Source organism: Pelophylax lessonae (assembly GCF_965119305.1).
Source record: "Pelophylax lessonae genome assembly, chromosome: 3".
Taxonomy (NCBI): domain Eukaryota; kingdom Metazoa; phylum Chordata; class Amphibia; order Anura; family Ranidae; genus Pelophylax; species Pelophylax lessonae.
Genome location: NC_138770.1, coordinates 359,938,296 through 359,951,053, shown reverse-complemented (window position 1 = coordinate 359,951,053; position 12,758 = coordinate 359,938,296). Strand labels below are relative to the sequence as shown.

At 41.0% G+C, this 12,758-nt stretch overlaps 1 protein-coding gene across 1 annotated transcript in view; it reads left to right on the top strand.

Moving 5' to 3' along the window:
* Positions 1 to 12,758, top strand: part of PGM3 (phosphoglucomutase 3) — a 60,243-nt gene that overhangs the window by 11,211 nt on the left and 36,274 nt on the right. Inside the window, exons 2-7 of the mRNA XM_082250090.1 lie at positions 3,309 to 3,513; positions 3,587 to 3,771; positions 5,537 to 5,604; positions 7,907 to 8,040; positions 9,353 to 9,548; positions 9,652 to 9,809. Coding sequence (XP_082106216.1) covers positions 3,310 to 3,513; positions 3,587 to 3,771; positions 5,537 to 5,604; positions 7,907 to 8,040; positions 9,353 to 9,548; positions 9,652 to 9,809 — 945 coding nt within the window. The 5' untranslated portion in view covers position 3,309. The remainder of the gene's footprint in view (positions 1 to 3,308; positions 3,514 to 3,586; positions 3,772 to 5,536; positions 5,605 to 7,906; positions 8,041 to 9,352; positions 9,549 to 9,651; positions 9,810 to 12,758) is intronic.

Here is a 12,758-nt window from a genome sequence, read left to right as displayed (position 1 = left end):
TCTTACATCAAAGAAGGCAGATAAGTACTGATGTAACTTCTCCCCTTATCACACTGAGCGGTGGTGATCCTGGGCTCCACAATCGCTTGGGAGAGCCTGGTAGAGGCAGTGGCGAGAGGTGAGGTCACCTTCCATGCCCTGTAGTAGTGATCAAGCAGCTGTATAGCCAACCAGATCACTTCTACAAGACAGACCATCACCAGCTGAAAATTTTGATACAAGGATGATGCTGCAGATGCGAGCATTCTCCCGGTATAACCACTTCAACCTGAGAACGTACAGGTACATCCTAAGGGGTTGAAGTGGTTAAATGTAAACCTCTGTTGTGCATTTGTTCTTCTACAACTTGATGATCACTTTTTATTTATTTTATATTTTTATATAACGGAGCATGTCCAATCCTCTCTCTATGCATCCATAAGAAACACAAAGCTGTGGCTTGTGTGCATTAAGATCCATTAAAGTGTGTATTTTTTCTAAAGACTTTCGTGTTTGAAAAAAAAAAAAAACACTGCGCAATACAGTGTGACATAAAAAATTTCAAAACCCACCATTTTATTCTCTAGGGCCTCTGCATATATACACCGCTCAAAAAAAAATTAAAGGAACACTTTTTAATCAGAGTATAGCATCAAGTAAATTAAACTCCTGGGATATTGATCTGGTCAATTAAGTAGCAGAGGGGTTGTTAATCCGTTTCAGCTGATTTGGTGTTAATGAAATTAACAGGTGCACTAGATGGGCAACTATGAGGCGACCTCCAAAATGGGCTTGGTTTTATAGCTGGACGCAACTGAAAATATTTTCCCTACTCATCTTTTCTGAATGTTTTGCACAAGTTTTGCATTTGGCTAGGGTCACTACTGGTAACATGAGGTGATACCTGGACCCCATTGAGATTACACAGGCAGTCCACCCCCTCCAGGATGGCACATCAATACACGCCATTGCCAGAAGGATTGCTGCGTCTCCCAGCATAGTCTCAAGAGCATGGAGGAGATTCTAGGAGAGCTGGACAGGGCCGTAGAAGGTCCTTAACCCATCAGCAGGACTGGTATCTGCTCCTTTGTGCAAAGAGGAACACAATGAGCACTGCCAGAGCCCTACAAAATGACCTCCAGCAGGCCACATGTGTGAATGTCTCTGACCAAACAATCAGAAACAGACTCCATGAGGGTGGTCTGAGGGCCCCACGTCCTCTAGTGGGCCCTGTGCTCGCTGCCCGGTACCGTGGAGCTCGATTGGCATTGGCCATTGAACACCAGAATTGGCAGGTCCACCACTGGCGCCCTGTACTTTTCACAGATGGGAGCAGATTCACCCTGAGCACGTGTGAGAGATGTGAAAGGGTCTGGAGAAGCCGTGTAGAATGTTACACTGCCTGTAATATTGTTCAGCATGATCGGTTTGGTGGTGGGTCTTTGATGATCTTGGGAAGGCATATCCATGGAAGGACGCACAGACCTCTACAGGCTAAACAATGACACCCTGACTGCCATTATGAATTTGGATGAAATCCTTGGACCCATTGTCGTGGATTCCTCCTGGTGCATAACCGTGCCCGGCATCATGCGGCGACGAGAGTATGTAGCCAGTTCGTGGAGGATAAAGGAATTGATACCATTGAATGGCCCCCATGCTCGGCTTACCTAAATCCAATCGAACACCTCTGGGACATTATGTTTTGGTCCATCCAACACCGCCAGGTTGCACCTCAGTCTGTTCAGGAGCTCAGTGATGCCCTGGTCCAGATCTGGGAGGAAATGCCCCAGGACACCATTTGTCGTCCCATTAGCATGCCCCGATGTTGTTGGGCATGCATACAAGCATGTGGGGGGCCATAAAAACTGAGTAGCATTTTGATTTGCTGCAATGAAATTTCAGCAAAATGGACTAGCCTACTGCATCATTTTTCCACTTTGATTTTCGGGGTGTCTTTGAATTCAGCCCTCTGTAGTTTGATGATTTTAATTTCCATCAAACGATGTGGCATCCTTTCAGTCTTAAAACATTACCCAGTCCATATCAGTATAGATATCTGGCATAAGATTTTTCCCCATTGAGATCTGATGTGTTTTCAAAGTGTTCCTTTCATTTTTTTTTGAGCAGTGTATAATGTTGGGGGGTTCAAAGTAATTTTCTAGCAAAGAAAGCTGAAAGTGTCAGAAAAGGCCCGGTCTTCACAATTTTTAGACTTCTTTTTTTTTTTTTTTTGTACTCCATATATAAACATTTTCATTTGGTTCAAAATAACATTTCCTATATGCCTGCAAAGTTTCAAAACCTTAAAATTTCTAAAAGTGTCCACAATGTTTGCCACCACTATGTGTGTGTCTGTCTATCTCTTATAATTTTTGCCTTATTTCCTTTTTTAAAGGTCACTGCAGGGAGGTATGTCTTTTTTTTCCAGTGAGTCGCTGTTAGGCCAGGTTCACACTTGGTGCCGCCGTGGCTCGCAGTAGAGGGTCCGATGTGTGCCTGTTCTCCGTTTCAGCTGCGAGATCGGGTCCAAATTTTTGCCTGAATTCAGACCTGAAACGTCGCCAAAGACCCACAGGACCCTTTTCCATTACGAATTGCAGCTGCCCCGGAGCTGTGTGAACTGGTTCAATTGAGAGCCGATGACAGTCTCCTGTCATGCAAATTGGATGCAGGGAAACCCAGCCTGAAGGGAGCATGTCCATACAAGTCAGATAACAACTGGAGTACAGGCAAACTGACCACGCTGGGATGGATGTGCTTTTATGCCTGGTGTGGCTAGTTTGAAATTGAAAAGCAGGGGGACTGGCAGGATCACCAAGTATTTCACATAAAGGAAGAAATCTAAAGCACACAGGATATTTTTTTTTAATACAAGTGCATGGCACAACAGGCACATATCAGGAATATAGAATGGTGAGGTAACATAAAAATCAAAAAGTTGCTCAGTAGTAGCAAAGGAATTAGGCAGCCAAAGATTTGGAATTCTATTTTATTTTTTATTTTTTTTTTTGTCTGACAGTTGCTTACCAGGTAAACTGCCTGACCTTACATGCTGCACACTCAGGAGCTGTAAAGCAGTGCATGAAGCCAGGCAGGAGACAGACAGCAGTTTTTGGCCTTGGGCTGACCCATGACCCCTAATACAAACTTGAGTGTCAGACCCTGAGAAAGTAAAACTAAATAAGAGGGGTAAATATTCATCTTTCATTCGTAAGCCTGTCCGAGTCCAGCCTATTACTTGAAGGGGGAGCGATACTTTGTCTCATAAAAACACAGATCTGTTATATATTCAGTAGGGATTGTACTGATATTGTGTTAAATTTTAGGATGCATTTGGAAGCAGTATTGAGGTCGTCTGCTCGCCATGCCAAGCCTGCTGGACTCATTCTTCATTATGGCACTGCAGGATTTCGAACTAAAGCAGAACATCTGGACCATGTTATGTACCGTATGGGCTTACTGGCAGTCCTGAGGTCCAAGAAGATGAAGTCTGTCATTGGAGTTATGGTGACCGCCTCGCACAATCCTGAGGTCCGTTCTTGGTGAACATTTCCTATTTGTTATTTATATAATGCAATCCTAATGCATTGATGTTTCTGCCTAGGAAGACAACGGTGTAAAACTAGTGGACCCCATGGGAGAAATGCTAGCTCAAGAATGGGAGGTGTATGCCACTAACTTGGCTAATGCAGAGGAGCAAGAATTGCAGATGGTCCTGACAAATATAATCAAGCAAGAGTCCATAAATATGCAGCAAGAAGCCTTTATAGCTATTGGAAGAGATACACGGTATGCCAGATTGATTATTACTAGGTTGCTTTCTTGAGTAAGCATGAGTGGATTACATAAGTATGCACATTTCTTTACATATAAAAGTGATGATAAATATTTATAAACGTGACAAAGTTGAACAATCATGTTACCGTCTATAGAACAATTAAAAAAAACAAAAAACAAAAAAAAAACCCAATATTGCGCTAAACTGTAGCACTGAATATTTATAGATGTGACAAAATCAGTGAATATCAAATGTAACCACCTCTGCAAAAATATCCAATATATGTGAAACCAACAAAAACACGTGGAAGTCCAATTCCTTTGTGTAGGTAATATTTAAGAAGTGCTGTCCATGCAGAACCTTCACCTCCCCTCTCAGGTGGTTTTTTTTTTTTTTTTTTAATCCTAATTATCTGACACCTATAACAAAGGTCAGATTGTGTGTGTCTTTACATAAGTAGCCAGCTAACAAGGCTCCACATCAAGCACCCCTGCAGGGATAGATCCCTCCCCAGAATTAATTCAGTGTGCAGTCCCAGGCTTTAATGACCAAGCTCAAACCCTCTCCTCAATCAGGCTCAAAGAAGACAGTAAAGTATACAGTATAGTGCTCTCTGCTAAGTTTACAAATAAAAAAAACCAGCAAAAAAAAAAAATGCGCTTAAAACATGAACACTGAAATAGAAGTAGGATATGGAGCTGCTGGGCACGCTTTCATGGATCACATCAAAGACCAGAACCGCCAGCTGGCTGCTGCAGTCCTCTGTTTCACAGGCACAGCGTTTGTTCTGTGCTCGCAAAGCTATGCCCAACATGTTTCATTAGCAACATCAACAATCCCATCACGAATGACGAAACATGTTGGGCAGAAAATTCTAGCACTACAGTTTATAGGTGGTCATATGATCTGACTTTGTTGCATTTTATGAATATTTAGCATCAGGTTTTAGCTTGATATTTTCAAGTGTTTCCATCACTTTGTGTCTGTTGCTGACTTTGTGCGCAGAGTTCCTTTACACATTTTCTTACAAATCTTTTGTTAGGTAAACTAGTCCTATGTTTGGTTATAGTTTGCCTTTTAAGTCTGATTTGGAAGCGTTAGGGGTTAATCCAAAAAAGTCTAACTTTTAGTTAAAGCAGTAGCTTTTGAGTTGAGTAAATCCCTAGCTTCCTAGATGTCTTAGTCCCAACTGTGAGATATACATGGGAGATTTGACACACTTTTGCATGTTTTAGTACCTCCTGTTACATTCTCTGTGCAATGAAATAAAGGATGCAGTAGGGAGAATGGGTTCCCCACTTAAAATGTCCACATTCGGTGTGCAGAAACAGGAACTCAAGCTCATCAGAGTCCCTGCGAAGTATGAAAAACCATCAGCTGGTTTACATACATAGTTACATAGTCCAATTAAAAAAAAAAAAAAAAAAAAGTCACAAGTCCATTTAGTACCAATAAAAGGGGGGGGGGGGGGACAAAAATCATACACTCCATTTTACACAATCGTATACCCACAGTTGATCCAGAGGAAGATAAACTCCCAGCATAGCATGATCCAATTTGCTCCAGCAGTGGAAAAAATTCTTCCCTGCTCCCCGAGAGGCAATTGGATATTCCCTAATGTTAGTATCCAGTTATATTCTGTAAATTTAGGAAAGAATTCAGGCCTTTTTTAAAGCAATCTACTGAGCTGACTAGCTGGTTCTTTAAGCGATTGACTAACTGATAAATGTAATTTGAAGGTTCATGTAAAGCTTATGTACAGATTTGTTTTCTTAGGCCAAGCAGTGAAACCCTTTCCTGTGCTGTAATAGATGGAGTGACTTCTTTAGATTCTAAATTCCAAAGTAAGTACAATAAAAAGGAAGCTACAGTGTATTTCTAGTTTAATGCACATTTTAGTGATTATTTTAACAAATAGTTCCAGACTGTAGTATTTTATACATACATGTAATCACCTTTGGACTAATATAAATATGTATATACCATGATTGGCCGATGCCCCTGCCAGCTGGAAATCATTAAAGTAGACATCGATATATCAATGATCTCCACTTGCTCCCGAGTCCCATTCTTCATGTTGAAATGTCTGCATCTTGAATTAGGCGGTCAGCTGCTTGGCATGGGCCCTATTCAGAGAATGCTTTGCATTTAATAAATGCAAAGTGTTCTGATTTGACTAGGTGGAGAGCTTGACATCACCGCCCCACCTCTTTACCTCATCCAATCAGAGAAAGCTTTGCTTTCACTCAAAATGCTAAGCATTCTCCAACTGGCGCCCCATGTCAAGCTGCCAACCTCCTGTATTGAGAATGCAGAAGTGCAGCTGCTAGGCACGGGACGCAGAAGCCAGTGGAGATCACTCACGTAGTGGTGCAAGTTGAATTTGGAACAATGCAGGTTGAAAAGACGACCCCAAAATTGAAGCGGGTTATTAGTGGAGACTGTAAAATAAAGTCCAGGAACAGTGGAGGTGGCATGATATAGGGAAATCGGGTAGGGCTTTATTGCTGCACAGTGTTTAAGCAGGTAATGAGGCAGTGGATTTGTAGTTTACTTTGGGACCAGGGCAGGGTAGATGGAGATGAGACTGATATTTGGTGTGGTGGATTTAAAAAATGTGAGTGGACTGGAGACTGCGTGATGAGAGGTTAGCCTATATACCCTAAAGAATGGATGTTGAGGGGTTAATGCACATGGGCTGTGTACTGGGAGCTAAGGGGTAATGTTCATACTCTGGGTACACGTCACTAAGATCACTAAGAGGACACCTCCCTTATTAAATTTCCCCTGAATTACCACTTTTGCGAACATCTGTTTTACAATAATGTAAAGAAAGACAATGGAGTAATGTTGTAAATCCAATTTATTGTGTTACTGTTTTTTACATATGTTGTAATAAAAAAACAAACAAGCCCCACTAAATAGCTTTTGTTAATGAACACACAGCTGCTATAAGCTTGTCTTTTATATTCTGTGCACTGTATTTTAGTTATAAAGAGGTAGATTAATGTAGGGATGCACCGATATATTGATTGCCAAAAATAGGGTTATCGGCGTTTTGCCAATAGAAAAAAGGTGCCGATAATGGCCACCGAAAAATGCACGCGACTTTGCTGCAATTTTTACCTTGATTTTCATTGGTCATGTGACACAAAAACAGCTTAAAAAATGCAAAACGGATGCGCATGCCCGCTGCGGTGTCACCCGGCGTGTTCTGTGATCGGTGTGTCCTTCGGACACAGCTGATCACAGATCACGGTGAAGAGCCATTACAGAGGCTCTTTACCAATTGATTAGCTGTGTCCAATCACAGCTGATCGCGATGTAAACACTCTTGCTGATTATCGGCATTCCTTTCCTCATGTTGTCACGGTGTGAGGAGAGAGCCAGTAGCCAGCCAGTGACAAAGGGGACATCTGCACAGAAATTCAGGGCACTGATCATCAGTGCCCCTGATTATCAATGCAGCCCCATCAGTGCTCATCAGTGCAGCCTCATCAGCGCACATCAGTGAAGGAGGAAAATTACCTGTTAGCAAAATTTTAAAACCAAAACTAACAAAAATGTGTTTTTTTTTTTTTTTTTTTCTCAATTTTTGGTCTTTTTTTTGCCAAAAAAAAAAAAGAAGAAAAATCCAGTGGTGATTAAATACTACCAAAAGAAAGCTCTATTTGTGTGTGTGTGTGTGTGTGTGTGTGTGTGTGTGTGTGTGGGGGGGGGGGGGGGGGGAGAGAAAGATAAAAATGTCATAGGAGTATAATGCTGCAATTGTCATTTAATGTGCAACAGCGCTAAAAGCTGAAAATTGGTCTGGGTAGGAAGAGGGTAAAAGTTCCCAGTAGGCAAGTGGTTAAAGGGATGCATTTTTCTTGAGCTTTTCTTGCACTTTTTTTTTTTTTTTTCTAAACGCACAAGAACTTCAAAAACTGTTGTATTATATTCAACTTTTTAATTAACTCTAAAATATATAATTTTTTTTTTTTCAACTGTCTATTTCGGTTTTCAGCCAAATGCATCCTGAATTTTCGGTTTCTGTCCAGAATTTTCTTTTGGCTGCACTACTAGATAAAAGATAACCCACTATTGTACATGTGTTTGTGTGTTGTGTTTTTTTTTTTTTTTTTTTTTTTTTTTTTTTTTTTTAAGACTATGGACTAGTGTCTACACCCCAGCTACACTATGTTGTCTGTTGCCGAAATACAGATGGGGGATATGGTGAACCAACGATTGAAGGATATTACCAAAAACTTTCCAAAGCATATAAAGAAATTGTCAAACAGGTAATACATTTTACAGCAGCTGCCCAGTGAACATTAAAACTTACTGGCATAATGTCTCCAATGCTCATACTCTTAATATGGTCTTATAGATCGTCAATATGCTAAATCTACGATTATGCAGTCCTGCGAGTCCTACAATATGACAGTTCCATGTACCTTTAATTTTAGTCATACAAACCATTGGCTTGCCTAGGTCTTCATTTGTACACCCAGTTCTATGCCTACTTTGCAAGTAAACTATCCTTGCAGTGAATTGGTAGATTTTATAAAAGATTGCAGAGACATTAGAAGGACTGCTGTTCACGCCCCGCTTTTTTCCTACCATACTGTACAAGTAAACTTAGATATAGTAAATTTCAAACAGGAAAAATGCGCAGACACACTGATGTGCAAGAAAAAGAAAAGAAACATTTTCCTAACAAAAAAAAAAAAAGAAAGTGCCGGAGCGGATCGCAATACGGTCCGCTCCGTGTGAAAGAGGCCTTATAGTTATATATTGCACAGAGACTGTTGACAAACTGCAGTCACACACAGAGACACATCTGAAAAGGATCATGAGTTTCACAAATCTGAATAAATCCTAATTCCATCCAACAAATGAAACCAGTCATTGAGATACCTATGCTATATGACAATTCTGCAGCTCTTCTAAATTCAATGAATTCTTAACATTTTAGTTTTGAGTTTTTTAATGCCTCTGCCCTTAACTTCAGTGTTTTTCTGCTTTCTGTATCCCCAATCAAATTCATATTCCCAAACCAAGTCTGAGTCTAAATAGTATCTGATCAGGCTTCCTTTTATGTCAGGGACACCAGTGGATTTGTGTGGTGTTATTCAATTCAGTTCAGATTACTGGCTAATGAAGTTTATTGGACTGGAACATTTAAAATTACAGTACATCTCTAGGGACAATTTGAAATGCTGAGCAGGTGTGCCGTTGTGGCTTGTGTGCTTCTGTCAATAAAGATGTAATTTTTATTACCCATTATAGAATGTTAAATGAGGGATGGAGCACAGTCCTTCCTGCACATGCATGGCCATTATCAGTCATGACTGTAGGTGTACACTGCTGTTTGTGTATATAATTTAATAGACAGCGTTGGTGGAAGTTGCATTACCCAAAGAGCATACACAAGACTAAATAAAAGTAATGTTACCAAGTCCATCAATATATTTGCAAGAAAGGGTTAAATACAAAAAAATGTTCTTTGTGGTTTTTTTATTCGAGAACTGCTTCTTTCACAAATGTTCCTTACAGTGTTTATCATAGTCAAGGTTTAGCCTGATTGCTTTTACATGCTTTTGTCCTTAGGCTTCTGGCTGTGATGATGGGCTCAGGTGCTTGAATGTAGATGGAGCTAATGGCATTGGTGCCTTGAAGCTAAAGGAGATGGAACCATATCTGCAGTCAGTGCTTTCCATACAGTTTTTTAATGATGGTTCTGAAGGGAAGCTCAACTATATGTGTGGTGCTGACTATGTGAAAGTGCAGCAGAAATCTCCTGAAGGTAAGGATTCTCTTTGTGGGAATGTTTTTGCAATTTTGACATAACCTAATTTCAGATTCGGTTTTTATACTAAGCCAATGTAATTTCTCAATTTTGTTTTCAGGCATGGATATTAAACCTACTGAGAGATATTGTTCATTTGATGGGGATGCTGACCGCATTGTCTACTATTATAATGATCTTAATAATGGCTTCCATCTTCTTGATGGGGATAAAATTGCTACTTTAATAAGCACTTTCATCAAAGAACTTTTATTGAAGGTATTGTATGAATTTATCATATGTAGCAGGTTTTCCAGGCATTGGGCTTGATGAGGGTCTGCCATTATTACTGGTGACACCTTCAGCCCATTTAAGCTGAATACCCAAGTGTGAGATTTGAGTCAAAGACCAGTCCAGCATCTTGGGTTTGTTTTGTTTTATTTTATATTGGGGATGAAAGAAGGGAATGAGTGGGATGATACTCTGGCTCAACTAGGAACAATTGGGACACTTTGCAGAAAAAATGCCAGTTAGCGATGTCTTGACACCAACTGGAAGCTGACCAACGCTTACTGGCGCTTGAAAAACACTGTTTTGCTGAACTGTACTAGAACTTGACTTTAACTCCTTGGTTAACTTCAAAAAGATCCTGGACTGTAGTGAGACTTGATTCTTGACACTCTGGTTAGCTCAAAAGTCCTGTGAACAGCTCCCTCCAGCCCTTCACTGACTGAGGTAGCTCCTTGTAACTGCTTGTGCTACTGCAACTCCTAACTCTGTACACTGTACACTTTAACTCTTCAGGGCCCAACTGCTGGTGCCCCCTTTACACTTCAGGGTCCTCTCACTAGGCAACCCCTCTACACTTCAGGGTCCTCTCACTAGGTACCCCCTCTGAACTTCAGGGTCCACACTGGCACCCCTTTACCGCTAGCTAGCTTCTGGATTCCTTGGACCTTCACCGAGTGGTCTCCTCTCAACTAGGCAGACCCCCAGGGGCAGTTAAAGTACTCATGAACTGGGAATGCTTTCCTGGAACTGGACCCCCTCAACTCCGCTGGTCCTCGGCACACCGGATCCTCTCTGCAGCTCAGCTCAGCTCTCTGTCCCCTCAGAGACAAGCCGCCTGGGACACCCGATCCTGCTGACAGGAGGAGAGACAGCCGTATTCTCCCTCCTGGGACTCTGCTTCCCGCCAAAGACGCTTTCTGGGGTAGATACAGGCCTGAATGGGCCATTGATTGGGTTTCCTCCACTGTCCAATGAGAACCCTTCTCATGGAGCCAGTGGGGAGACTCAACAGTCTCAATAGCAACACCTGGGAGACATGACAGCCCAGCTGAAAATCATGGCCCTGCTGTTAGGCAGACAAGGCCCACTATACTTTGCCTAGCACCTACCTTGTAGGGTGCTACACTTATAATGTCTGCAGTTTAAAAGGGAGTGAGTGCTACATGTCAAGGACAAGACCTTACTCTAGCACAAGAGCTGAACACTGTCCTATTGCAGATACTTTTTGAACATAAAGTGAATCAGAAAACATTGTCTGCATGTGTGCTTGTTTCATTGCTCTAATGGGTCATTCCAAAGATCTTAAACAGAAATTGAATACATTGCTTCCTTATACCTCCTTGTTTTAACAAGATTGGTCTCCTGCAGCTGTGTCTGTTTTTAAATCTCAGCAAGAAAAGGAAGTCTGACAGTCACAGGCTGCTGACATAGCCAGTTGCCTCCAGAACTTTTCCCAGCAAGCTTTGGAGCAAGTCCATGTCATGGGTGGGTTGTAGGCAGTATACAGTGCACCTGGTAAAACTCCTCAAAAATCACTGTGCGCAGACCCTTCTAGCTCCAGCAGAGTAGGGTGTGGGTTAGTGACCAGTCTTGCAGCTCTTGGTACACACACCTTTTGGATAGACCAGTGGACATGGATGAATGGACCATTACGCCACACCATAAATAAAAAGATGATTAACACAGCATCCAGGATGCCTGCATATTAAAGCAAGGCAGTTAACAGTGTAGCAAGTGTCATGCCTCAGATTGACCGCTAATTCTCAGACGTGAGAAACCACATATATCCAGTTCTTGGCATCTCTTTCTTGAATCATTTAGACAGGGTTTTAAAAGCCCTCCCATATAATATAATGTATATTCTGAAACAAAATTTGCTAAGCAGCAAAAGGAAAAAAAAAAAACCCCTCACATGTCCATGTTTGCGTTTGCTATGTTGGTGCACATAGCTTAATATAAATAATATACTGTAAAGGACCACTATCATAACTCCTAATAATTCTGTCTGTCTTTGCTCTTTAGCAGTACTTTCATATACTCCTTTATATATAGTATATACTCCTTATTTCACATGATTGGGGGTAACATGCATATTTGGGCTGCAGTATGTTTAGATGAGTAATGCACTAGGATATTCCAGAAAACCAGCCCAACCCTTCTTACTGCTTTTTTTTTTTTCTTTTTTTTTTCTTCCACATGAGGAGCTGTATTATGTACTTGCTAAAAACATCAGTGATATCTTTGTTTGACTGCTGCATGGCTTTTCCTTTGAGTACTCAGTAGCTAGCTGTCTGTTACCATAGACAGGATAAGGTTGTTCCTATCTAAATATTAAAAACTCCTTAGATGGGAGATTCTCATAAATACTTTGACATTAGGACAGGACATTTTTTTATTATTATTAACTGATGAATGAAGCTAATATAATGTATCGTAGTGAGTAAGGAGGTTGAAGACACTCCAATAAATAGAAAGTCCAATGAAAGATTAAGATAAGATAACCCATAGTACAAAACATGTCAGCTAAAAATAGGCAGGGAACACAGTTAAACGCATTTCACGCACTATGCATCATGATTGTGGTTAAGCACATATTGCGTGAAATGCATGAACATCTGTTTTCCCTAAAATGTTTTGGATTATGGGTTACGTTTAGTAAATTTCCATCTATTAAGTGCAGTCAACCTCCTTACACATATTGAAGTATCTATGGCTGCAAACCAAACCTGCATGGATGGGGGGCTAATATACAAGGTGGCCTGACCTGGAGCAGCATTTATACACTATTTAACGCTTTATTGAGTTCAACGGCTTATGTACATGGGAGAAAACATAATTTGCTTTGACTTGGGGGGTAAAAAGAAATGGTTGTTATGAGCTCCTTTGCTGTGGCCCAGAGAAATGAAATGCAAGCATGAGGTATAAAGACAATCAAAG